General features: G+C 47.1%; 1 protein-coding gene across 6 annotated transcripts; it reads left to right on the forward strand.

Moving 5' to 3' along the window:
* On the forward strand, window positions 1–26,972 carry PLCD4 (phospholipase C delta 4). Of its 6 annotated transcripts, none has more exons than XM_044937796.1 (17): window positions 6–1,820; window positions 2,030–2,173; window positions 7,674–7,729; window positions 7,863–7,918; window positions 9,226–9,454; window positions 10,553–10,682; window positions 11,238–11,469; window positions 18,529–18,730; window positions 19,668–19,812; window positions 20,620–20,772; window positions 22,410–22,577; window positions 23,800–23,956; window positions 24,289–24,405; window positions 24,640–24,812; window positions 25,562–25,697; window positions 26,026–26,175; window positions 26,262–26,972. In XM_044937796.1, the coding sequence occupies exons 1-17, from the start codon at window positions 1,743–1,745 to the stop codon at window positions 26,366–26,368; spliced, it is 2,433 nt and encodes an 810-aa protein (XP_044793731.1). In that variant the 5' UTR covers window positions 6–1,742; the 3' UTR covers window positions 26,369–26,972. The 6 variants fall into 6 exon arrangements, with proteins under 6 accessions (XP_044793736.1, XP_044793733.1, XP_044793734.1 ...); XM_044937797.1 differs by having other exon boundaries at window positions 9–1,820; window positions 2,034–2,173; window positions 7,863–8,021; XM_044937798.1 differs by lacking the exon at window positions 26,262–26,972 and having other exon boundaries at window positions 2–1,820; window positions 25,633–25,697; window positions 26,026–26,169.
* The last annotated feature ends 390 nt before the right edge of the window (window positions 26,973–27,362 follow it).

Genomic DNA, 27,362 nt, shown 5'->3' on the forward strand with positions numbered 1-27,362 from the left:
TTGCCTTGCAATGCAGGGTACTTGGGTTCGATCCTTAGTCAGGGAACTAAGATCCCATGTGCTATGGAGCAGCTAAGCCCATGTGCCACAACCAGAGAGTCCATGAGCTGATCATGAGATTATGATCATGAGAATCCATGAGATATCCCACATGATGCAGCAAAGATCTCCCAGGCTGCAACTAGGACCCAAAGTAGCCAAATTAAAAAAAAAAAATCCTGGAGTGTAGAAGGGGAGTGTGGAAGGGCTAGTATGGAAAAATAAGGACAGGACAACGTTGGAGGAGTGGAAACAGAAGAATAAGACAAGCATGGGAAACAGCCTCTATGAAGTAAGATATGAAATCAGCACAGTTTAAACTTTAGTGCCTCCTAATCTTCCTGTTCCCCAGGAATGGCCTTCCCTCTTCTGCCTCTACTCCCTGCATATTCCTTTTCCTTTATTAAAACCTGCTGTCAGTGCAGTAAACTCAGCTTAGGTATAAATTTTGAGACTTGTAAGGCTTCAGAAATTACCAGTTACTAAAACATGAAACCCTTTTGTTGTAAAATATAACAAAGCTACAGAAAACTACATAAAACGTATAGCTTCATAAGTTATTATGAAGACCCTTATCAGCAACCCAGGACCAGAAACAGAACTTGGCCAGCTATTTCAGAAGCCAGCTATGTGCCCCATCCCACCGCAATGCCTCTCTCTTCTTCAAAGTAACCACTATCCGGACATTTATGGGAATTACTCAGAAGGATTTTATTTTAATGGGACTAAAGGTTTAGCTATAAATAAGCACTAATGGTAGAATATTAGGCAGTTGAGCGATGTTTGGAGGAGCCACAAGAGGCAGCCAGGTCCCAGCACACTCAGAAATGACACCACTTTGTACAGTTAGTTCCCTCTGTGCCTGTGATTAAGACACAACTCACTGGGAGATGAGCCCACAGAAGTCCAAGTACAGAGCTGTGCCCCTACCCTCAGCTCCATTCTGTCATACACTGATCCAAAAAGAGCCATACCCCGCAGTCTTCCCAAGGCAGAGCAAAAGTAGGTCCCAGCTCACAATACTGGGGAGAGTGTAAGGGACTGGCGGTCTCTGCTCTGACCTGTGAGTCCGGGCCATTGCTGAAACTTCCCTGGGCCTCCGTTTCTCACTGTGAAGTATGGAGCCGTAATAAAGCCCTTGACAATCCCCTATTCCTCTCCTAACTTGGCCCCCTTTCCTCAATCTTGGTGTTTGTTTCCGCTGCCTATTCATACACGCTTTAAGAAGTTCATTACCTTGCTTTCCCAGCTGGATGTCTTTCCAGCCTTGTGTTCCTCTTTTTGCTTTTGATCCTTATACACTATGAGTCTGCTTCATTTCTACATGTACTTTATAAACACACAGATATGTCCTTGCCTGTTAGAGATGCTGAACAAACGGTTGTAGGATGAATGAATCTATGAAACAAATTGTCTCCTACATTCATATATACATTCCTTCAATATTCAGCAGATATCTAATACATAGAGAGACGCCAACCTTTCCCTCTACACTCTAAAATCATTCTTCCTCCTTTTGTCCCCTTCCCCCTTGCTCACCGTATCTTTTCTCCTTTCCCTGAGCCATAAAGTTAGACTGAGTGCTCAGCAAGACAGGATACAGAGACACACAACCAGGCCAATGGAAACAGACACCATGGAAGGGAGCCAGATGAAATAAGGGCAAAGACAGCTGTACAACATGCAGAGAGAAACCAACCAGAATGAAAAACAGTGATTCATGGAGCACTGCCACTCGGATACTCCTTGGGTTTCACTCTGAAAGCTACTGCGAGATTGAGGTCAGTGAGGGCTGGCATGGAGAAGGGCAGACAGGCTCCTCCTCCCTGGAGATGCACTGCTCGTCAATCCCTCCCCTTAATCCTGTGCTACCCACCCCACCCCCACGACTCCCTCACGCTGACCAGTGTCCTGGGCCTTTAAGGGATGGGCTGGACTGAGGAGAGAACTCACACCTCTCCCCACCCCACTCCTTCCATCTGGCTGTAAGTCAGCCAGCGACAGCAGCAAACTGCAGCAGAAGAGGGGAGGAAGCCAGCGAGTGCAAGAAGAGCAAAGGAGCCCCACTGGATTTCCTTGCTCCACGGCGGAGAGCATCCCAGAGCTCAGACATAGGACGGCTATCCTGCCCACGGTAAGGGCTGGAGGCTCTGACCAGCCTCTGCTCCTAGCTCCGACACGCCCAAGTCCTTGCCCGTGGCCTCCACATGCTTATTCCCCCTGACTAAATCATACCCTGGACTCCTTTGCCTGAACAGGTTTACAGGCCCCCGACCTGCTGGTTTTCTCTAGCTTATCCACTTGGACTTATAGTTTTCCTACTAGCTATATCAGTCACCTTTTTATATGAGGACCTCTTAGCTACCCAGGGCTGCCACTGTGTAGATAAGTGGTGATCCCACCCCAGGAAGGGGAGAGAGAGAACTGAAGCAATCATGCTTCAGCATGAATTCATTAACAGATTGTTGAGGATTACCACATGAGGGTTGACCAAGACCCACGGCGGGGGTGGGGGATCTTCTATTATCAGAAACCCCTGGTAATAGGCAGAGAGTTGTGAGACTTCCTTGGAAAGAGCCAGGGTTTGAGTTCTATGCCTCATTCTTAGCCTGCTCAATGATCCAGGGCACTTTGTCGGTGCCCATGAAAGAGAGGCCTAATGGGAAGGATTATAGAACCGAAAAACTGATATTCAGACAAATTGGTGTTGAGACCAAAACAACAATTCACACTTCAGGGACTCAGTCTGACCTATTCCCAGCTGCCTCCTAGGTCTGACCAAGTGCTGTCAAATAGGAGGCACTTGAGAATTTATGGGATGAGTGGAGGCATGAACAAATCTGGTTGATTCACAGGCGTCCATGAGAACATTAAATTGATGTGCACAAGAGTACAACAGAATCTTTCTAGGCACAGGAAACATTCTTTCATTTTTACTGTAACTTCTCTTTAAATAAAGCTGCCTTTTTGGGGAAGCATTATAAAAAAAATATTGGGAAGAGTACCCTCTCCTAGTCCTGTCTCTGATGTTAACTAGCTCTTTGACTTTGGACCATGGCTTCCTGATCTACTATGGGGGGAGTAGAGGGGTCCCTAGATTTGCTTGTGTCTCAGGAGCCCTTGTTAAAAATGAGTATTCCTGGGCCCCATCCTTAGAAACTCTGATCTGGTAGATTTGAGGTGGGGCTAAGGAATCTCTATTTTAAGACACTCTACAGGAGACATTGATATAACCAGGAACCACTAGATTGATGTGTTGTATGAGTCTTGAAGCTCTAACATTCTGAAGGCTATGACCTGTGACTGGAGCCATTCTGTCCTCTTCATATGAACCAGGTTTGTCATAATTCTGCTCCAAAGAAAGAGAGTAGACAGGATGAATCTCTTCCATCCTGCCCTCAGAGAGACTGTAGACACCTTGAATTCCACTATAAGCCACCGGCAACTCTGCCAAAGTCCATCTCCAGGTGATATGAAGCCACCTGTCAGCTGAGGACCAAATCTTGCTTGGCAACCCTTGGCCACTTCCTGCCCTATTTGTGTGTCTCTTTTCTCATCTGTATTATAGAGGTAATTATCTGTATCCTCAGGGAGCTCCATATATGTGCCTAGGCATAAACAGTTAAGACCCAACCTCTCTCTCAATCATTATCCTCTGATTCTTGCCTCTTTCTCTTGCTCCCACTCCCAAATCCTTTTTCCCTCCTCTCCAAACTGTACCTGCCTCAGCTGTGACCATCCTCCCCATTCCACCTTCAGGTGCCAGAGGAAACACCAAGACCTAGAACACCTAGGTTCTAAGTTGCATTCTCTGAGTAGTTTAGTCGGTCTCCTAGGATACAGGGGAAAATGAAGCTGAGCAGAAGGATCTGTTACTCAGGATCCCAACCCAAGAGTCCCTCTTCCTGAACCAAAGTCTCAAGCGCCTTTCAGGGGACGAGAATCCGAGTCATTGCAAATTAGAAGAGAAAAAAAGAGCAAGGAGTAATGAGGAGAAGGGATGAGGAGAAGGATGAGAAGTCAAGAGCAAAGAGAGGCTGACTTAGGTAAGCAAATAGGAAGGCAAAGGGAGGGTCAGGAGAGAGAAAAGTGAGCTAGGAAGAAAGGAAAAGGAAGGGGTCAGGTAGAAGAGGGGGAAGGGGAAGAAAATAGGAAGAAGGAAAAGAAAGGCTGTTGAGTGGGATATGGTAGGAACAGAAAATGATGGGGTGGCGGGGAGGGAGAACAATGTCCCTCACTGGGTCCCAGCTCTGCTTTCATCAGCTTGCTAGAGAAAGCCTTTTCTAAGGGTAGTCTCGGTGAGGTCTCTGAGTTGGTCAAATGGAGACCTCAGTTCTAGCCCCAGTTCTGCCACTTAATTCGTTAGGTGACTGGCAGTTCAGCTAGCCTTCTGGCCTTTTATTTTTTCTAACAAAAGGGTTCCCATACTTATAACTGAGCTCCATAGACCGCTGGTGGGGAAACAGAAAGCACCGGGAGCCAAGCATTTCGTCTCCCCTGTGAGTTGTTCAAAGAGCGGTGATGTTCTGTGATCTGGTTGGTTAACGTACAACCTTAACACAGGATAAATGTGTGCCACTTCATACGTGAAGCTTCTGACACAGCCAGCTTGGTTCTTCTCCAGTGTCTTCTCTTGGAGTTGTATCTGATTACCTGTTTTCATTGGAATCTATTGAGGAATGGGTGATTCTGCTTTTTTTCGTGGTCAGGAGTTGCCTGATCCTGAAAGTCTTGTGAGAAGACATGGTGAGGTGCAAACTCAATCACACGTAGGATGGCAGAGAAAAGAGCTCCTCTGTCCCTTTTCTACAAAATGAAGTCCAGCTCTGACATCCTGTGGCTCCCTGAGTTGAACCTAGCCCTCTATCGGCCACGTGTCACCTAGATACAGTTTTAAAACAGTGACTCAAGAATGGGAGCAGGGCACGCCAAGCTCTGAGGTTGAAAGAGTTTGACAAAAGAGTATAAAATCATTTTCTAAGGCTGGTTTGAGACGCGGTAGGGATGTTCCTGTGCTTGGGACTGTTCTCAGACCTCCCATGTCTTGACATTGTGGTGAGGCTCCCAGACACAGGCATATAGACAGAAGGTAATTCTGTCTTCTCCCAGGGCTAAAGCCCACCCATCCCAGAAGTTCAGAGAAGAGAGGAGGCAGAATGTTGGCAAAGGGGATTAGACTTCAGCCCCAGGTTGACCCCAACCCCTTTTAGAGTCTGAAACTCTAAGACATTTAATGAAGATCTATTACTTTTTAGTCTTCATAGAACTTTTGCAAACCTTGGATTCCAAGCTGTGCAACACCACCCAGCAAAGCAGAGATGCTTTCCTGTCTTCTTTCCTTCCTTCTTCCATCCAGAGGTCTCCTCTGGTCTCACTCAGGATTCTACATTCAGCCTCAGCCAGTAAAACCTTTCCCTCTTGGGACTGAAGCTGTGTTCTTGCTCTCCTGAGAGTTGCCTTATCTCTTCTGCTTAGACTCAGATTGGTTTCCTGCACATTCCTACTCCTTTGGAAAGTCTTCTCTAGGTCCTTCAGTCAGGAGAGCTATAATTTCAGTGACTTCTACATCATTCCTGAAGATCGTCACCCTGGGTGGCTTTACAGGCTCTTCCTAATTAAGGGAGATGGGGCACTAATATGCTGTGTGACCTCAGACAAGTCACATCATGTTTCTGGACTTCTGCTCTAACGTAGGGAGTTGAACTACATGATGTTTAAATGGAGTACTAACTGAATAATTAGTTGAAGGATTCTTTCCTTTTTTTTTTTTTTTTTTTTTAGATGTTCACCACTGACAAATTGTTAAACTTATTCAGGGATGTTCCTGGCAGTCCAGGGGTTAAGACTTCACACTTTCACTGTAGGAGGCACAGGTTCGATCCCTGATTGGGGAATTAAGATCCCACATGCTGCAAAGGGCAGCCGGAAAGACTTTTTTTAAGTTTAAACTTACTAATTAAAACCCACAATATTTCTCTTCAAGCATGGATCCTTTGCTTATACAAAAGCATAAAGCTTTATGTTCCATGGACTTTGCCAGTTTCAGCATGATTTGCTTTAAGCACTGAGTATATTTGTTCTAGGCACAAAGCTAGGATCAAAGTGGCCACAAATCAAATCATCCAGTTCTTTTCAAGGCAAGTTTGTTGTTAGCTCTTAGGATAACTTCAGTTCAGTTCAGTCACTCAGTCGTGTCCAACTCTTTGCGACCCCATGAATCGCAGCACGCCAGGCCTCCCTGTCCATCACCAACTCCCGGGGTTTACCCAAACTCATGTCCATCGAGTTGGTGATGCCATCCAGCCATCTCTTCCTCTGTCGTCCCCTTCTCCTCTTGCCCCCAATCCCTCCCAGCATCAGAGTCTTTTCCAATGAGTCAACTCTTCGTATGAGGTGGCCAAAGTATTGGAGTTTCAGCTTCAGCATCATTCCTTCCAATGAACACCCAGGACTGATCTCCTTTAGGATGGACTGGTTGGATATCCTTGCAGTCCAAGGAACTCTCAAGAGTCTTCTCCAACACCACAGTTCAAAAGCATCAATTCTTCGGCATTCAGTTTTCTTTACAGTCCAACTCTCACATCCATACATGACTACCGGAATAACCAGTCCTAAATGAGCAATGGCACCCCACTCCAGTACTCTTGCCTGGAAAATCCCATGGATGGAGGAGCCTGGTGGGCTGCAGTCCATGGGGTCACTAAGAGTCGGACACGGCTGAGCGACTTCCCTTTCACTTCTCACTTTCATGCATTGGAGAAGGAAACGGAAACCCACTCCAGTATTCTTGCCTGGAGAATCCCAGGGACGGGGGAGCCTAGTGGGCTGCCGTCTATGGGGTCGCACAGAGTCGGACACAACTGAAGCGACTCAGCAGCAACAGCAAATGAGCATATATTTAAAGGTAGGAACTCTCTCTACTCAAGTAGAGAAAACTTGAACATGCTGTTCTGAGACTATGTAACTTATCTGGTCCATTAAAACTGTGAGAATTACTATTATGAATAAGAGTATGAGCTACACTTTATCATGTGAAGGTAGAAGTGGCTTATTTAGCAAGGCGCAGTTCTAAGTGTGGTAGAAGAGACAAAAGAAATACTCTGGCCTAGCCTGTCCAGAGCTGGAGGATCCACACAGGAGCGTGGAGAGGGCTCCTGGAAGGGAAGTTGAGATGATTCTGCTTGGAGAAGGAAAGGCTAGGAGGCAGAGAGATTCCAAGTTCTGGAAGGGGGAAGCCAGCAAGTCAGTGATTCCTAATAATGGGGAACTGAGAGAGGTGTGGTCAACATGACCTCGTGGATTGTAGGGTGTTGGGAAAGAAGAGGGTATTTGGCAGAAACCCCTGGGTTGGCCCTGTCGGAGATGGCTGTGGGAAACGGCAGAAACTCTGAAATCAGATATATTTGGGTTTAAATTCCAAGTCCCTGTGTGATTGAGACAAGTTTCTTAGCCTCTCTAAGCCTCAATCACTAAACTCAAATTAGAAGTGAAAAGAGCTACAAATTATGTAGATGAAGTAGCTGACACAATGCAGGCAGTCAAGGAACACTAATTTCCTTCTCTTCCTCCCTTGATCTATTACTGTAAGCCCTCAAGATTAACCTGAAGTCTCTTGCTGCTCCTCGCTCCTTTAGGTGACTCTGGCATCAGCTGGTGAAGCAGTGGGTGATGGCGTATCTGCTGCAAGGCCGTGAGTACCCCTGCAGAAGAGGCTTGGGGAGACAGCCCAGAGACAGGGAGGAGGCTGGACTCCTGTTCCAAAGCTCGTCCTGGGCCCTCCACCTTCCCTACCAGCTACTCAGTCCCTTCTTCTCCTGGCTCAGGGCTGCCCATCAATCAAGATCTGCTGCTGATGCAGAAAGGCACAATGATGCGCAAGGTGAGGTCCAAAAGCTGGAAGAAGCTAAGATTCTTCAGACTTCAGGATGATGGCATGACAGTCTGGCATGCCCGGCAGGCTGGAGGCAGGGCCAAGCCCAGCTGTGAGTGATGTGGGTAGCCAGGGGTGGGCATGTGGGTGGACAGGACCTTACAGGCCCAGCAGCTTGAGGGCAGAGGAGTGACCAGTGTCTTATGATGTGCCCTGCTCTGGTCTCTTTAGTGTCTTTATCTGAGCCTGTAAAATGGAAATTATAACTGTACTAGCCTCTTCAGGGTGTTACAAGGATCAAATTGGTTATGGCATGCAAAGATCTTCCAAGAGTCTTTGCCACATAATAAGGCTCAATAAATCATAGGTTTTATCTTATTACTATCATCATCATCATTATTATTATAGCATGATCTCGGGTAGCCAACTGTCTAGATAAAAGCCCTGGCTCTGCCAATTTCTAGCTGAGTGACTTTGGACAAGTTATTTAACTTAAGCTAATATAAGTTTCCTCATCTATAAAATGAGGATTAAACAGCCTAGTACATTACAGGAGCTCAAGAACTTAATGTATGTAAACCACCTAGCATGAGGCCTGAAACCCAGATGAATTTAGTGAATTAACCATTATAGTGAATATTTCTAAATATCGTAAATGTGTCATAACAGTGTGCCTCCTATTGGCCAAACACTTTATGATCCCTCTAAAAATGTGACCACAGGACTCACTTAAGAGAATCTACTTTAGAGACATAACCAGAGCTTACGATCCACACCAGCCCCAGCTGAAGAAGCGGGGGGAAGGATTTCTCTGGCTCCCTCCCAGACATCTGGAAAGAGGAAGCCCTCAAACCTGGAATGAGAGAACTGAATTTGGGCGCGTCATGCTTTGGTGTAACTGCTTCTATCCTGCAAGTGTGCTTCCACTTGTCAGCCCCACCAGTCTTCCTGTAATTGATCACCATGTGGATTGGCCATGGAAGGGACCATCCCTTATTTAAGATTAGGACACTGAGGGGCTACGTCATTTTTGTCCCTGTCACACTGCTAGTTGGTGGCTGGAAGCCAGGTCTTGCCATTTCCAGCACAGGCCCCTTGTCATGCTGCTATGAAAACAATGACTCATGTGGCAATCTGAATTCCAAGACTCTGCATCTCCCTGTACTAAGGCTTTGGGGGTTTTAGTCTATGGAGGCTGGGGTCCCTCCTCCTGTGGTTTCAGAGAGAAAAAGGGGGAATACTGGTCCTTGGCTCTCAGCTGCTGTGATTTGTCAGACCCTTTGCTCAGGGCCCCCCACTCACTTCTTCCCTGGCAGTCTCAATCTCCGACGTGGACACAGTACGTGAGGGCCACGAGTCTGAGTTGCTGCGCAACCTGGCAGAGGAGTTCCCCCTGGAGCAGGGCTTCACCATCGTCTTCCATGGCCGCCGCTCCAACCTGGACCTGGTGGCCAACAGTGTCCAGGAAGCCCAGACCTGGATGCAGGGGCTCCAGCTGTTGGTGGGCTTTGTCACCAACATGGACCAACAGGAGAGGCTGGACCAGTATCAGCAGGATGGAGTCAGAGTGGGATCCAGGGGTCACTGAAGGAGCCAGATGCTGAAGGGCTAGGGACAAGTAGGAGGGGGCACAGGGCTAGAGAGTCCAGATGGGGTGGCCAGGGACAGCTTGGGCTGATGTGAGGCTGAGATACTGAGGGAAGAATGGAGGCCTGTGATGGCACAGACAGAGTCACACAGAGTTTGGAGAGGAATCAGGGCCCCCAGGATTGGGTAAAGGGACCGTGAGAGGCAAACTAGGAGCTGATCCTGAGAGCTGAACAGAAGATCCCAGTGGCATTAACTCCCATAGGGATGGGGAGCAACTCCTTAGGGGGCTTAGTGGGATCAACTCACTTCAAGTTTCCTAGACTGTATTCACCTTCTATGCTGGTCCATTCATTTATTCACCATCTATTAAGTAGAATGTAAGAGGCACTATGCCAGGCTTTAGGGATACAAAGATTAATGAGGCTCAGATATTATTTTAGTCAGCAGAGAAAATAGAATTGTGTGAATAATTTAATTTACCAGCATTACAGTACTTAGCTGATATGTGGGTGTTCAAAGGAAGGAGAAATACTTATTTCTAGCTGAGATGGTCATGAGAAAGCTTCAGGAGAAAGTAGCGTTTGAGCTGAACCTTGAAAATGAGTAGAATTTGAACTGAAGGGAAGAGGAGGGGAAGGCACTCATGTCTGAGGAAACATCATGAATAAAGGCCCAGAGGTAGGAAGCTGAAGAGCTGGGACATCACCAAGCAGGGGCTTGCTGAATCTGTCTGAGGTGCAAGGTAGTCATTTCTGTGTTGAGAAGGCTGGTTTGGGGCCAGATCACTGGGGTGAAGGAGATCTTAATTTCTATGTTAGGGAAGTTGGGCTTCTTTTTGCAGGCAACCGGGATGTCCCCAAAGGCACCTGAGCCATGCAGGGGCAAGATAGATTGGTGCTCTGGGGAGATTATTCCAGAAGCTAATGTGGAAAATGAATTGGCTCTGGGGAGGGGACTGGCAACAAAGACAGGGGAGCAGTCAATGGATGAATGTGCACACACATCTGCACACACAAACACACACTCAGTGCTTTTGCCTTGACTCAGACCTGGATGGCTGAGTGATTGGTTCCAGCGCGGAGACAAAAACCAGGATGGTCGGATGAGTTTCGGAGAGGTCCAACGGTTATTGCACCTGATGAATGTGGAAATGGACCAAGAATATGCCTTTCAGCTTTTCCAGGTGAGTCTTCTGGGGAAGCCAATCAAGGCCACATTCTCCCTTAGCCAGAAGTCCTCCAACCCTCTCCAGCAACACACAGCTGTTGAATCTCTCCTACTACGCCAGGTTCATTGGGAAGTGTGGGTAGGACATGGTTCTTACCCTTCAGTCTTGTTGGAAAGATGACTCATAATCTTATGAAAGGTAAATAACAACATGTTATTACATCAGACCTCAGGGACCTCTCTGTCCTTGGCCAGGATTTCACAAGTGCCTAGTACAGTGGAAAACTCCAACTGGCATGTGAGTAAATAGAAAAAGGGATCTTCTGATCTTTTAGGGACATGTTGGGGGCATTTAATTCTTTCTAGTTGAAATTTTTCTCTAGTAGCAAATGGTATGGCCGAAATTTTGCTTTTTACTTCCTGTAGTGGCTTTTCCTATGAACACTAAATGTCAGGAGTTCTGTGGAAGCCTGCCTGGCTCCATCAATAATAACGCCCTTACAAGGAAAGTCAAAACTGCAACATCTGCCGTTAAAGGGTTTTTTACTCTCCTCTAAACCCTCTTCTGCAGACAGCAGACACATCCCAGTCTGGGACTCTGGAGGGAGAAGAATTTGTAGAGTTCTATAAGTCATTGACTCAGCGTCCAGAAGTGCAGGAACTGTTTGAAAAGTTTTCATCTGATGGGCAGAAACTGACCCTGTTGGAATTTGTGGATTTCCTCCAAGAGGAGCAGAAGGAAGGAGAACGGGCTTCTGACCTTGCTCTGGAACTCATCGACCGCTATGAGCCTTCAGAAAGTGGTAAGAGGACTAGGGTGGTGAGGCAACACACATGGGGGCCAGATGAGGGACCAAGAGACAACTAGCCTTCTGCCTAACTAAGGGAAAATTCAGTCCCCCAGACCCCCTTCCCAATCATCTTCATCTCATTCAATCACTCCTCCAGAAGGAGAAAGCCATTTCCTGCCCACATAAGACAGGAGTCTCCTCTGTAGTGCTGTATCTCTTAGGAGGAAGAACATTCCGTAAGTCCCCTTTCCTCTACCACGCTCATATTTCTCATCCTTCACTTTCACACTGTTCTTCCTGATATCAACCTTTGTCCCAGTGGAAACATAAAATCCTGCTCCTCTTACTTTTGGCTTCTTCTCTAGGGCATGTGATTCCTTTCCCTTTAGTTCCCTTCATGGTTCCTGTTTGCTGTCTCTTTAAGTGCTGGCTCTCTGCCGTTTCCTGGACTTTCTCCAAGTTCCCCAGGTGGTTTTTGAGTCCTAAGTCCCTGAGCTGAGCACCTAGTCAGCCCCTGGCTGAGGCGGATGATGAGGTAGACAATCATTTGGCTCTTAACAAGCAGTTAAAATATGCCCTCTCTGCCCTCAAACCTTCTCCTTGCCCCTTTAGTAGACACCTTCCTGCCCTTCATTCCTTGCAGAGCATGAAAAACTTACATTATTAATATAAAGAGGGCTTCCCTGATAGCTCAGTTGGTAAAGAATCCGCCTGCAATGCAGGAGACCCCAGTTTGATTCCTGGGTTGGGAAGATCTGCCGGAGAAAGGATAGGCTATCCAGTCCAATATTCTTGGGCTTCCCTTGTGGCTCAGCTGGTAAAGAATCCGCCTGCAATGCAGGAGACCCCAGTTTGATTCCTGGGTTGGGAAGATCTGCCGGAGAAAGGATAGGCTATCCAGTCCAATATTCTTGGGCTTCCCTTGTGGCTCAGCTGGTAAAGAATCCTCCTGCAATGCAGGAGACCCCAGTTTGATTCCTGGGTTGGGAAGATCTGCCGGAGAAAGGATAGGCTATCCAGTCCAATATTCTTGGGCTTCCCTTGTGGCTCAGCTGGTAAAGAATCCGCCTGCAATGCGGGAGACTTAGGTTCAATCCCTGGGTTGGGAAGATCCCCTGGAGAAGGCAAAGGCTACCCACTCCAGTATTCTGGCCTGGAGAATTACATGGACTATATATATAGTCCATGGGGTCGCAAAGAGTCTGACACAACTGAGCAACTTCCACTTTACTTCACTTTATAGCTCTTACATTATTTAGTCCTTTGTGTGTGTGTGTGTGTGAGTGTGTGAGTGTGTTAGACGCTCAGTTGTGTCCAACTCTTTGCGAACCCATGGACTATAGCCCACCAGGCTCCTCTGTCCATGGGATTTCCCAGGCAAGAATACAGGAGTGGGTAGGTATTCCCTTCTCCAAGGGATCTTCCCAACTCAGGGATAAAACCCCAGGTCTCCTGCACTGCAGGCAGATTCTTTACCATCTGAGCCACCAGGGAAGCCCTTAGTACTCACTGCTGCTACTGCTGCTGCTAAGTTGCTTCAGTCGTGTCCGACTCTGTGAGACCCCATAGACGGCAGCCCACCAGGCTCCGCCGTCCCTGGGATTCTCCAGGCAAGAACACCGGAGTGGGTTTAGTACTCACTACATCCTTGTAAATCAAAAGCAATAATCTTTATTGGGCCTTTGCTAAGCATCCCATAATGTGCTGATGATATCTCTACATGCCTTTTCTAATCCTTCCAACAACCCATGGAAGTAGATTTCTATTATCAACTCAGTTGTACAGAAGAGGAAAACTGAGATTCAGAAAAATTAAGTGACTTGCTTAAAGTCAACAGTTAATGAAATGAGGAATTGTAATTCAAAGCCAGATCATTGACTCTTACCTGGTGCCTCTCTTGAGAATGAGAATAAGACATGAGAGGAATGTGAGCTGGACAGGTGACCCAGGTTTCTTAGGTCTCAATTCCCATTCCCTTTCATTCATTGATTCATTCACTCGCTACTTCAGCAAATGCTCACTGAGTACCTGTAATGTGCCAGGACCAATGATAGGCAACAGAGATACAGTAGTAGGTCAGACAAGGACACTACCCTCATGGACCGTGGAGCCAAACAAAGTGTTGGAATCACTGATTCCAGATTTATGTGGGTGCTTAGAGAAGAAAGGGGCTGTGAAGCAATCTTTTCAGAAAACTAAACAGAAGAGGAAGTTGAAGGGTTAAGACAGGATCCTCTGTTTCCAATGAAGAATCCAGCATACATCATTACATTTATTCTGCCTGTGTGCATGCTCAGTCACTCAGTTGTGTCCAACTCTTTGTAGCCCATGGACTGTAGCCCAACAGGCTCCTTTGTCCATGGAATTTTCCAGGCAAGAATACTGGAGTAGGTTGTCATTTCTTACTCCAGGGGACCTTCCCAACCCAGGGACTGGATCCTTGTCTCTTGGGTTTCCTGCACTGGCAGGCAGATTCTTTACCACTGAGCCACCTGGGAAGCCCCACATTTATTCTATCCACCCTTTTTGGAGTTCTTTCCCTTTTCACTTGATTATCAGATACAACAACACTGTGGCTGCAAAGTGTGGTATCAGTCAGGAGACAGAGGCTCAAGTCCCCACTCTGCTTCTTAGAGTACTGAGTTGCTTAACCTATCAGAGGCTCAGTTTTCTCATTTGTAAAATAACTGGTGATCAAATGAAATAAAGCACATGAAAAGTACCTGGTAGCTATGGACTTTAGCAATTTGCAATTTGAGTTATTACAGTCAAGAATGAAACTTTGTGGGATTTCTCTGGCAGTCCAGTGGTTAAGACTTTGAGCTTCCACTGAAGGGGGCATGGATTTGATCCCTGATCGGGAAACTAGCACCCTGCATGCCTCAAGTCCGGAGAAGGCAATGGCACCCCACTCCAGTACTCTTGCTTGGAAAATCCCATGGACGGAGGAGCCTGATAGGCTGCAGCCCATGGGGTTGCTAAGAGTCAGACACGACTGAGCGACCTCACTTTCACTTTTCACTTTCACGCATTGGAGAAGGAAATGGCAACCCACTCCAGTGTTCTTGCCTGGAGAATCCCAGGGACGGGGGAGCCTGGCGGGCTGCCGTCTATGGGGTCACACAGAGTCGGACACGACTGAAGCGACTTAGCAGCAGCAGCAGCATGCCTCAAGTCATGGCCAAAATATAGAAATAATGAAACTTTGCGCCCAACTTCTTGCCATTTCCACCATTGCCAGGCCTTGTCACACCTGGAATGAGGAAGCTAGGCATGAGAGTCAAGCTGTTCTGCCTCCCCTGTAGCAAAGTTATCCTCAGTGAGACTTCACAGTCCAACAGTGTAGAGCAGACTCTGACATCTGACTCCCTGGGTTCAAATTCCAGCTCCTTCACTTATTAGTTATTAGTTATGTGACATAATATTATACAGGAGGCGGTGACCAGAACCATCCCAAAGAAAAAGATGTGCAAGAAGGCAAAGTTGTTGTCTGAGGAGGCTTTACAAATAGCTGAGAAAAGAAGAGAAGCAAAAGGCAAGGGAGAAAGGGAAAGATACCCAACTGAATGCAGAGTTTCAGAGAATAGCAAGAAGAGAGATGAAAACCTTAAGAGAACAGTGCAAAGAAGTAGAGGAAAACAACAGAATAAGAAAGATTAGAGACCTCTTTAAGAAAAGTGGAGATATCAAGGGAACATTTCATGCAAGAATGGGCACAATAAAGGACAGAAACAGTGAAGACCTAACAGAAGCAGAGGAGATTAAGAAGAGGTGGCAAGAATACACACAAGAACTGTACAAAAGGTCTTAGTGATCTCGATTTCCACGATGGTGTGGTCCCTCACCTAGAACAAGACATCCTGGAGAGTGAAGTCAGGTGGACCTTAGGAAGCATTACTATGAATAAAGATAGTGGAGGTGATGGAATTCCAGCTGAGCTATTTAAAATCCCAAAAGATGATGCTGTTAAAGTGCTGCACTCAATATATCAGCAAATTTGGAAAACTCAGCAGTGGCCATAGGACTGGAAAAGGTCAGTTTTCATTCCAATCCCAAAGAAGGGCAAAGCCAAAGAATGTTCAAACTACCACACAATTGCCATCATTTCACATGTAGCAAGTTTTAAATGCTCAAAATCCTTCAAACTAGGCTTCAGTAGTACACGAACTGAGAACTTCCAGATATACAAGCTGGGTTTAAAAAAGGCAGAGGAACCAGAGATCAAATTGCTCACATTCTTTGGATCATAGAAAAAGCAGTAAGGGAATTCCAGAAAAACATCTACTTCTGCTTCATTTATTATGCCAAAGTCTTTGACTGTGTGGATCACAATAAACTGTAGAAAATTCTTCAAGAGATGGGAATACCAGACCACCTTACCTGTCTCCTAAGAAACCTGTATGCAGGACAAGGAGCAACAGTTAGAAATGTACATGGAACAAGGATTGCTTCAGAATTGGGAAAAGAGTATGTCAAGGCTGTATGTTGTCATCCTGCTTATTTACCTTATATGCAGAGTATCTTATGTGAAATGCGAGGCTGGATGAATCACAAGCTGGAATCAAGATTGCCTGGAGAAATATTAGCAGCCTCAAATATGCAAATGATACCACTCTAATGGCAGAAAGTGAAGAGGAACAAAACAGCCTCTTGAGGGCGAAAGAGGAGAGTGAAAAAGCTGGCTTAAGACTCAACATTCAAAAAACGAAGATCATGGCATCTGGTCCCATCACTTTGTGCAAATAGAGGAGGAAAAGTGGAAACAACGACAGATTTTATTTCCTTAGGCTCCAAAATCACTGCAAACAGTGACTGTGTGCATGCTAAGTCACTTCGGTCATGTACGATTCTGTGCAACCCTAGGGACTGTAGCCTGCCAGGCTCCTCTGTGCATGGAACTCTCCAGGCAAGAATACTGGAGAGGGTTGCCATTTCCTTCTCCAGGGGATCATCTTGACCCAGGGATCAAACCAGGGTTTCTTATGTCTCCTACAGTGGCAGGCAGGATCTTTACCACTAGCGCCACCTGACAGTGACTGCAGCCATGAAATTAAAAGACTCTTGCTCCTTGGAAGGAAAGCTGTGACAAACCTAGACAGCATATTAAAGAGCAGAGACATCACTTTGCTGACAAAGGTCTGTATCGTCAAACCTATGGTTTTTCCAGCAGTCCTGTACAGCTGTGACAGTTGGACCATAAAGAAGGCCGAATGCCTTGAAATCGATGCTTTTGAGTTGTAGTGCTGGAGAAGCCTCTTGAGAATCCCTTGGACAGCAAGAAGATCTAACCAGTCAATCCTAAAGGAAATCAACCCTGAATATTTACTGAAAGGACTGATGCTGAAATTTCAATACTTTGACCACCTGACATGAAGAGCCGACTCATTAGAAAAGACCCTGATGCTGGGAAAGATTAAAGGCAGGAGGAGAAGGGGACGACAGGAGATGAGATGGTTGACTGGCATCACTGACTCAATGGACATGAGTTTGAGCAAACTCTGGCGGACAGTGAAGGACAGGGAAGCCTGGCATGCTGCAGGGCTGCGAAGAGTCAGACATGACTGAGCGACTGAACAACCACCACAGATGTGACCCTGGGTATGTTACCTAACCTCTCAGGGCAGATTATATTATATCCACCTGATTGTGTTGGTGAGAGCATTAAGGGAGATGCTGCATGTTATGTCCTTGGCAATGCTCAAGAAACCCTCAGGCCATAGTAGGCAGTAGCTACACAGCCCAGGGCATAACACACAGGTACCTTGGTCTTGGGGCTTCCCAGGTGGTGGTAGAGCTGAAGAACGTCTGTGCCAATATAGGAAATGTAAGAGATGTAGGTTCGATCCCTGGGTTGGGAAGATCTCCTGGAGGAGGCATGGCAACCCTCTCCAGTATTCTTGCCTGAAGAATCTCGAGGACAGAGGAGCCTGGCAGGCTACAGCCCATAGGGTAACAAAGAGTCTTCAGACGTGAAGCAACTTGGCATTCATGCATGCACCTTGGTCTTGTCACTAACAAGTCTTTGACTTTGATCCTTTCTGAGCCTCGGGTGCCCCATCTATGAAATTAGTCCTTTGGACTAAATACTGTGCTGTCCTTCATGGTAACCCTGAGCCCCATGTGACTATTTAAATTTAAATTACAGTCGGCTCTCTGTATGTACAGGTGCCACATCGCAGATACAGAGGGTCGACTGTACCATGAGATTCTGTGTAAGGCGCTTGAGCGTCCATGGATTTTGGTATCTGCTATGGGGAAGGGGCCGGAGAAGGCAATGGCACCCCACTCCAGTACTCTTGCCTGGAGAATCCCAGGGACAGGGGAGCCTGGTAGCCTGCCATCTCTGGGGTCGCACAGAATCGGACATGACTGAAGCGACTTAGCAGCAGCAGCAGCATGGGGAAGGGGCGGAGAAGGCAATGGCACTCCACTCCAGTACTCTTGCCTGGAAAATCCCATGGACGGAGGAGCCTGGTAGGCTGCAGTCCATGGGGTTGCTAAGAGTCAGACATGACTGAATGACTTCACTTTAACTTTTTACTTTCATGCATTGGAGAAGGAAATGGCAACCCACTCTAGTGTTCTTGCCTGGAGAATCCCAGGGACGGGGGAGCCTGGTGGGCTGCTGTCTATGGGGTTGCACAGAGTCAGACATGACTGAAGCGACTTAGCAGCAGCAGCAGCAGCAGCATGGGGAAGGGGGAAGTCCTGGAGCCAATCTCCTGTGAATACAAAACTGTAATTCAGTTCCGCAGTCACACAGCAACATTTCAAATGCTCAGTAGCTTTATTTATTTAAAGGTTATCGTACTGGGCTGTGCAGACCAGAGAACACTTCCATCACTGTAGAAAGTTCTGTTGGGCAGCACTGGACTAGCATGATCTTAATAATTCCCTTTGTATCTTTATGGTTCTCTGAGGATGGGGATGCTTGAAATGACAGGCTGGATAGGGCAATGGGGTCTGGAGGCTGGGAGTGGACACCATTTGAAAGGCTGGGCCCTGGAGAGGGGTGGGGTGCTCTGAGCACTGCCGCTGAGAGCTTCTCACTCTAGCCACTCCACACCCCAGGAAAACTGCGGCATGTGCTGAGCATGGACGGCTTCCTCGGCTACCTCTGCTCAAAGGACGGAGACATCTTCAATCCAACCTGCCACCCCCTCTACCAGGACATGACTCAACCCCTGAACCACTACTACATCAACTCCTCCCACAACACCTACCTGGTGGGGGACCAGCTTTGTGGCCAGAGCAGCGTGGAGGGATACATACGGTGCTGTGGGGCTGGGGGGTGAAGGGGTCCAGCTCATGAGATGGAAAGATCTGTGGGAAGTTGGAGAGGAATTGTTAGTTGACTGCAGGAATTGAAACGCTGTTGTGGGGGGATTTGAGCTGAGGATTCCTTGGTCCCTGAGAGACTTGGAGGAGATATTGAAGACTGGCAGGAGAGTGCTGTGGAAACCCTGCGGGTAAACACGGCTTCTCTTTCATAGGACATGAAATTACCTTGGCACCAGAGGTCCTGACAGATTTATTTTGAACAAATGAATAAACTCAATGTTAAATGGGAGGCAGTAGGGAAGAGGATTTAAAAACATAGGTTCTGGAGTCAGACCATTTGAGATAAACAACTAGCTCCCTCACTTGGTACTCTGAGGTCAAATACTTAACCTCTCGCTGTCTCAGCTTCCCTATCTGAGACACAGAGATGATTACTATTCTGTCTATTCTGTCTGGCTTGTTGTGAGGATTCAATAAGGTAATTTATGTGTCAATAGGTAATAAATGGTACCTGACTTTATTGTGATTAACCATGCAATAGATCAAATAGTCAAGGCATCTTTGTAATGCCAGCAGCTGAACTAGTCACTTCAAGTGCAACTTCCCTAGGAAGCCTAGCAAGGAAGTAAAATGTAAATTTACCAAGAGTTTGAATAACTCAGGTGTCATATAAAGATATACAAGCAGAATACCAGAAGGCAGTATGTGATGGCTCCCTAAGGGAGGATTGTTGAGTAGGGCCTGGTGGAGATCAGTGTGAGCTGCAGGTGTGTCCCAGCAGACAGACAGGGGTCCACGGAGATGTAAATTGACAGAGTCTTGATGTGTGAGTGCCGGTGAGCACTGTTCTCTCCAGAGAGGGAAGAGGGTCCCTATGTGAAAGATCACACCTTGACCCCTCCTGTCCCTGGGGGGTGGGGTTCTTGCAGGGCCCTGAAGCGGGGGTGCCGCTGTGTGGAGGTGGATATATGGGATGGACCAAGCGGGGAACCTATTGTTTACCACGGACACACCCTGACCTCCCGCATCCCATTCAAAGATGTTGTGGCCGCTATAGGACAGTATGCCTTCCAGGTGGGAGCCTCAGGATGGAAATACTGGTGATTAGCAAGAGGATCTGAAGGAAGAGACTCTGGGTCTGGGGTTGGGGAGGGATGCAGGGGAAAGTAAAAGTATTAGTCACTCAGTTGTATCCAACTCTTTGTGACCCTATGCACTGTAGCCCAACAGGCTCCTTTATCCATAGAATTCTCCAGGCAAGAACACTGGAGTGGGTATCCATTCCCTTTGCCAGGGGATCTTCCCGACCTAGGTGATGTCAAATGACATATACGTAAAAGAGATTTTAATTGTGAAGCATCAGGCAAACATTAAGGGATTATTATGAATAAGTGTTGGATGTGTTACTAGTTAAGTAGTCATAGAAGTAATTGCTAACTGTAATGATTACTTCTAAAAACTTCTGTCACCCACCTGGGAGATGGCGGAGGAGGAAACAGACAAACTGGTGGGTAGAGCTGGGAGGCAATAGCTATCTGGGGATGAAAGTCTGAAAGTGTAATGTGAACATGTCAGGGGCACTGGCCTGGCTTTCCCACTCTAAGCCTGAAAACTCAAAGGTCCCATAAGGACCTGAGTCAGACCTGGCACAGATCTGAGATTTGGGGTCCCAAGAGTGACTTTTAGATGTGGGGTGCCTAGACCCAGGCAGATCTCCTGGAGGCCTGGCATGGAGTCAGAGGACTTTTGGCAATCAGGGTACTCAGTTGAGTAATTGGCAGGGGGTGGGTGGTGGGGTGGTGGGTGGGGGTGGAGCTGGAGAAGCAAGAGGGTTATAGGCCTCAGAACTTTGGCTCCAGCATGCCTTCCCCTCCTGACCAGACGTCAGACTATCCAGTCATCTTGTCGCTGGAGAACCACTGCAGCTGGGAGCAGCAGGAGATCATCGTGCGCCATCTGACGGAGATCCTGGGGGATCAGCTACTGATGACAGCCTTGGATGGGCAGCCTCCCACTCAGCTGCCCTCCCCCGAGGTAGGGACCCTGCCCTTCCAGCCCAGGCTTCCCTACCGGCCTTGGCTTTTCCTTCCAGGCCCATCTGTTCCCTTCTTCTCACCCTCAGATGGACCATCTTGCTCTTTAATATTCTCAGAGACAACTTTAATTTTTAAAAAATTGAATTCAGGGTGTTCCAATGTGGCCTAGTGGTTATGATTCCAAGCTTTCACTGCCAATCCCTGCTCCAGGAACTGAGATCCTGCAAGCCGAGTGGCATGGCCAAAAGAAATAAAAAGAAATCTAATTCAACATAAAATTCCAGATATAGCTTTCTAAATTTAAAACCATTTGTTTACTTTATATTTCTTTTTTCAATGGAAGATCTTTTTTTTTTCCTGATAGTTCATTATTATAGGCTCTATAAATATAAAGGGAGAGTCCCCCACCATAATCTCAACCTCTCCAATAACAGCTGCCAACATTATGGATTTTTTACACACTTATATAGACATATATATGTATATATGGTTACATTTTTAAAAAATGTGAATGGGATCATCCTTTCTATCCCTTTTATATATATCACAAATATTTTTTCATATATATTTTCTTTTTTAACAGTTCTATAGTATTGTACTTTATGTTACTGACCATAATTTACTCAACCAGTAGGTGGTAAAAATAACCAGTAAATGGTAAAAATTTAGGTTGTTTATAATTTTTCATTTGTACATAGAGCTTTGCTCATTTACTCTTTCTTTGAAATGGATTCCTAGGAAAAAAATTGCTGGGTTGAAAACTGCATGTTGACATTTTTGGTTATTATTGTCAAGTTGCCCTCGTGGTAGGGGGGCAGGGTGCAGAAAAAAAACAAATTTCACTCCAACTGAACAGTGTAAGGTAATGACTACAAACAATTCCAGTAGTGAGATGATTCGTAATGGCAAACATGAAAAAAAAGTTTTTAAAAAACAAAGGTCTGTTTTATTCTTTCAAATTAACTGATATTATTTACAAACTTTTTATATTAGAGTTTATAATTTTTCTTGATATATAACTTTAAAAAATGTTAAAGATATTAATGCTTTAAAAATACTTTTTTGCAGTCTATTGGGGCAGAGGGTGGCCACTCTGTGCGACTTGGATGACCTAGTTCATAACCAGGGACTGAACCCAGGACACAGCCGTGTGGAGTCCTAACCACTGGACTGCCAGGAGACTCCCCTTGCAGTCTATTTTTTCTTTTTGTCTTCATAGCCTCTTCTGCTCTACGGGTTTTTAACCTTTATGTAGTCACCTCTGCCAATCATTTTTTATGTCTTCTGAGTTTTCAAAGGCTTTCCTACCTTGAGGCTTTTCAGAAAGAGTCTCTATCTTCCTCTAATACTCTAATGTTTTTTACATGTAAATCTTCAATCTATGAGGAATCTTTATGTCTCAAATGTGAGGTAGGGGTTCGCATGTATTTTTTACCTTAGAGATGTTACAGGTTGGCTTAACCATAAGAAATCCCTGCTGTATGTATCAAGTAGCCTTCCTGTGGGAACTTCCGACCACTTACTTGCTTCCTTTGCCTTTGAGGTGGTCCTGTGAGAGCTGCATAGGAGCTACACGACCCACAGGAGGGGCCCAGAGCAGACAGGTAGACAGGCCCCTCTGTTTTCATCCCCTAGGACCTTCGGGGGAAGATCCTTGTGAAGGGGAAGAAGCTAATGCTTGAGGAAGAGGAGGAAGAGCCAGAGGCTGAATTGGAAGCGGAGCAGGAGGCTAAGCTGGACTTGGAGGCCCAGCTGGAGTCTGAGCCCCAGGAGCTGAGCCCTCGCAGTGAGGACAAAAAGAAGGTAGGCCAGAAGGGTGGTCTTTCTGCTCTGGTGTTTGATTAGTCAGTACTACAAGCTGAGACCCCATGTGTGAAGAGACTGGAGCCAGGCAGGGTGGAGAACCAAGGAGCAAAATGCTCCTTGCCTCCAATGACAAGAGGCATGAGAAGCCATACACAGCATCACCATATAGATTGCCATATACAGACATATGGCAGTGGCTTTCCAACTTCTTTGTTCTGTGAGATCTTTTTTTTTTTTTTTTTAATGAAATTCTATATGGAAGCTCAGGACACAAAATAGATATATGCAGAGTCATTCTGGTTGAAGTACTTCTTTGGCTCTCTCCTGGGTCTCCCAGGTGACTTCTGAGACATCTTTGTACTACTTCCCAGTCTCTTTAAATGATACTTCAAAAACCACTGATGTGTGCGTGTGTGTTGTTATATTAGGTAAGTAGGGCTTACTAGAGTGACTGCTATGACCTCAACTAAAGTGAGTTTATTGCTAGAAAGTTTCTTGGAAAAGGTGAGTCTAAAAAGGGACCAAAAATAGCCAAAGAGGAGGAGCATGGAAGGTTGGGGAAGGCCTGCCAACGGTGGGACCGCCAAGATCTTGCTTTGAAGTCTGCATTTCTCTCTCTTATGCACTTGCTTGGCTCAGCTGAATGACTTCTAGCTTATTATCCTGTTCTCTCTGGAGCTGTGTTGTCTCACCTGCTGCCATGCCCAGGGATGGAAATGGGAATTCAGAAAAATCTATAGATGTTACTCTGGGACTCTGACATCCTTCCAGGTGTGAGTTCCATGACCATTTGCATAACTTGATGTATCTGGATTCATATACATTTTGATAAAAAATTAATTTGTTTTAAAAGATGAGAGGTAGTGAGGATGACATCTCTGTTTAGCAGTAATAAGTTAAAGACCTGTTACCTGCACAGTAACCCTTCAAGCCCAGAGGCTGAAACTGATCCCTTTAGTATACGCAGACTGCTTTTATTCCCATTCCCATCCTCAGGTTGTGATGTGCCCGCTGTTGTGTCGGCCTTTGTGTTGTCAGATTATGGCCCAGGCTCCTATTTCCAAGCCTGGGCTTCTTCTGTTTCCCAAGCAGGTGAGGCAGGAGGGAGGCAGCGGGCAGAGCCTTAGGTTGGGTGGGGAAGTTCAGATCTTGGCCACTGGCTTCTTCCCTCTCGGATTGCTAATGGCTCAACTCTATCATCCTCTCTCTCCTTTTCCAGAAACCCAAGGCCATCTTGTGTCCAGCCCTCTCTGCCCTGGTTGTCTACTTGAAGGCTGTCACATTCTACAGCTTCACTCACTCGAGGGAGCACTACCACTTCTATGAAACATCATCTTTCTCTGAAACCAAGGCCAAGAGCCTCATCAAGGAGGCTGGTCAGGACCAAGAGGGAGGGATGGAAATGGGATGGGTAAAGTCAGGTCTGACGGGCAGGAGGATGAGTTCCAAGAAAGAGGATGAGGGAGCAGAGGGACGTTGAAGTTAAGGAACTCCCCAGACCAGGTATGGGGATAGGAGGTGAACAGTGGACTCAAGGCTCTAGGGGAAAGACAGCTGGGGGAGGTGGTCTGCATGGAGCAGAGACAGTCACAGCCTTAGGAGATGCTGGAGAGAAGAGTGAAGTAGGCGGGCGGGGGCCTTTGAGACCAAGGAAGTAGGAGGGTCCACTCCACCCACTACCATCTCGGGACCCACACCCTCTTTACAGGCGATGAGTTTGTGCAGCACAATGCCTGGCAGTTAAGCAGAGTGTATCCCAGTGGCCTGAGGACGGATTCATCCAACTACAACCCCCAGGAATTCTGGAATGCAGGCTGCCAGATGGGTGAGGGAGTGGTACGGACAGGGAAGAGGGAGTGCAAGGGCAATGGATGGGAAGTCGGTCCCTGGGTGGCAGTGGGGCCAGAGAGTGCTTCAAGGGGAGTGCCGGGCTGAGAAAGACATTCTCCAGTGTTGCCAGCAGCCCTTTTACACCCCAAAAGTTCTGTCTGGTTTCCCTGAAAGATGGCTGCCTAGCCCCCAAGGTGACTCTTTCCTTTTTTTCTCCTGGGGCCCTCAGTGGCTATGAACATGCAGACAGCCGGGCTGGAGATGGACCTGTGTGATGGGCTCTTCCGCCAGAATGCTGGCTGTGGCTATGTGCTGAAGCCAGACTTCCTGCGCGATGCCCAGAGTTCCTTCCACCCTGAGAGGCCCATCAGCCCTTTCAAAGCCCAGACCCTCATAATCCAGGTATAATGGAAAGAAAAACCACTGGGAAGAAACTGGGATAGCTGAAATAGAGCCTGGGGCAGGGGCGGCTAGGTCTGACAGGAGTGTAATAGAGGGAAAGTTCCTCATGGGGCAGCATAGACTTTGGAGTCAATCGCCTAGGTTCAGACCCATTTACTAGTCATGTAATGTTTGGCAAACTTAACCTTATTCTCACCTGCAAAGTAGGGGTAATACTGCCTACTGTACAGGACTGTTGAGATTAATCTGTGTGTGTGCTCGGTCCTGTCTGACTCTTTGTGACCCCATGGACTGTGGCCCACCAGGCTCCTCTGTACATGTAATTTCCCAGGCAAGAATACTGGAGTGGGTTGCCATTTCCTACTCCAGGGGATCTTCCCAGGGATTGAACCCGAGTCTCCTGCACTGGCAGGCAGATTCTTGACCACTGAGCCACCTGGGGAGCCCCTCGTTAATCTGAAGTGCTAACAACGGTGCCTAGGGCACAGAAGTGCTAGAGAAGGGTTGCTGTCGTAATTTTCCCCCTTTCAGACCTTATTAAATTTCTACTTGGATGCATTTTAAATTGCAGGTGAGGTACTAGAAGAAAATATATTACCCATGAGAATTAGTTTTGTAAACCATAAGCATATAGTGCAAGGTCCTATGTCTCCCCCTCCCCTCAGCCTTCCTCCTCCCCCCAGGGTGTGAGAGCTGGAGGGGGGCTGGGCTGAGCAGGAACTAGTGAGGTTCCAGAGCCCTGGTTGCAGGTAATCAGTGGTCAGCAACTCCCCAAAGTGGACAACACCAAAGAACAGTCCATTGTGGACCCCTTGGTTAGAGTGGAGATCTTTGGCGTCCGCCCAGACACAACCCGGCAAGAGACCAGCTACGTGGAGAACAATGGTGAGACGCTGGGCAGTGCTGGGGAAAGTGGGAGGAGCATGGCTGTGGTTTTCCCACTGTCCAGGTCTCTGTTAAGCACAGTCCATCATCCTTCCTGCCCCCTCCAGGGGAAGCAGTGCAGACAGGACAAAGGATGAGGACTTGGGTCTGAAGCCAGGTCTCTCACTTACAGTGACCTAAGCAGACTGCTTATCCACTTGGTTTCCTCACCTGTCAAGTGCTGACTGCTCTGAAAATGAAGCAAGAGAACACAGGGCAAGCAACTCACCAGCGCGGTCAATAACGTCTGTTCCTTCATCCTTTCCCTCACTCACCCTCCCTGGCTCAGGTTTTAATCCATACTGGGGGCAGACACTGTGCTTCCGGATCCTGGTACCTGAACTGGCCCTGCTGCGTTTTGTGGTCAAAGACTATGACTGGAAATCCCGAAATGACTTCATTGGTCAGTACACCCTGCCGTGGAGCTGCATGCAGCAAGGTGAGATGGTCCTCCCTCTCCCGGCCCACACCCCAGCTCTGGCCGTCTTCCTGATGCTGTCCTCTCCACCCTCCAACCACCCCCAGGTTACCGCCACATACACCTGCTCTCCAAGGATGGCCTCAGCCTTCACCCAGCTTCCATCTTTGTGCACATCTGCACACAGGAAGTGTCAGAGGAGGCTGAATCTTAAGGCAGCCACTTCACAGGCAGAGTGGATTCACTGGCTGTAGATGGTGAGAAAAATGAAAAAACCTGGAAGGATGCTCCAGAAAGCAAACAGTGGTAAAAACCCAAGCTTTGGACTGTGCCTTCTCAGGCACAAAATGACTTGGTCCTTCCTGACAAGCAAATGTAGGACCCGATTTTTCACCTTCTTTCTCTTCCCTTTCTTCGTTGTCACAAGCTTCTGGCATCATTCCTGTCCTTTCCCTCTGCAGACTCTACACTGGAATTCCTTCCTTCCTCTGGCTATAGGCTCAACACCATACCCAGATCTAGGACAGTGCTTTCCCACCAACTCTGGCTCAAAGGCACATTGCAGCTAGAAATCCAGAGAGGGACTTGGGGGCAGAGAAACCCAAAACCCAAACCTCCACCCCTAACTTCCTCAAAGTCCAGAGCCAAGGGAAAGACAAATCAAGCCTCAAGTCTCCCCAGGCAAAGGCGGGGGAAGGAGATCTGATCCCCTGTATTGACTCTCAAGAGAACACTGCATGGCCCTGAGAGTCCCCACTGGACTCCTGCTCACTTGTGCCACCAATATAAATAGAGCTTCTCTCTCAAATTGGCATGAATGTGGTCTCTTATTGTTGGGCAAGGAGATATGAGGGTTGGGGGACATTTGGGTAAGACAGGTTGGGTAGAAAAAAGTGGGAAAACAGGGTTTCCCAGGCCCCTCAGGATTCACTACACAGAAAGAGTAAGAAGTATGACTTCTACGTGGCAGGGTAAAAGGAGAAGACAGAGAGTTACGTGATCCCAGCCTTCCTAAAGAGTTGGCCTGGAATAGTCTTGCTTTATGTCTGGTGTCTCAGCATAATTATTAATAGTACCCTCTTCGATTTTCCCAGTGTCCCAGTTTAGATGATTCATGATACAGTCACTGTGAAGCACCGACAGAATTCTGGGTGAGAGATTTACCTCCCCAACTGTCTGTCTTCCACTATCCTGTGCTTCAACTCCAG

Source organism: Bubalus bubalis, chromosome 2, assembly GCF_019923935.1.
Source record: "Bubalus bubalis isolate 160015118507 breed Murrah chromosome 2, NDDB_SH_1, whole genome shotgun sequence".
Lineage (NCBI taxonomy): Eukaryota > Metazoa > Chordata > Mammalia > Artiodactyla > Bovidae > Bubalus > Bubalus bubalis.

Bases quoted from the DNA above. Each gene is read 5' to 3' on its own strand.
- PLCD4 (XM_044937796.1), top strand. From the start codon at position 1,743: ATGAAAAACAGTGATTCATGGAGCACTGCCACTCGGATACTCCTTGGG. The intron at 1,821-2,029 runs GTCAGTGAGGGC...TCTGGCTGTAAG, and splicing joins AAAGCTACTGCGAGATTGAG to TCAGCCAGCGACAGCAGCAA. The intron at 26,176-26,261 runs GTGAGATGGTCC...AACCACCCCCAG, and splicing joins GTGGAGCTGCATGCAGCAAG to GTTACCGCCACATACACCTG.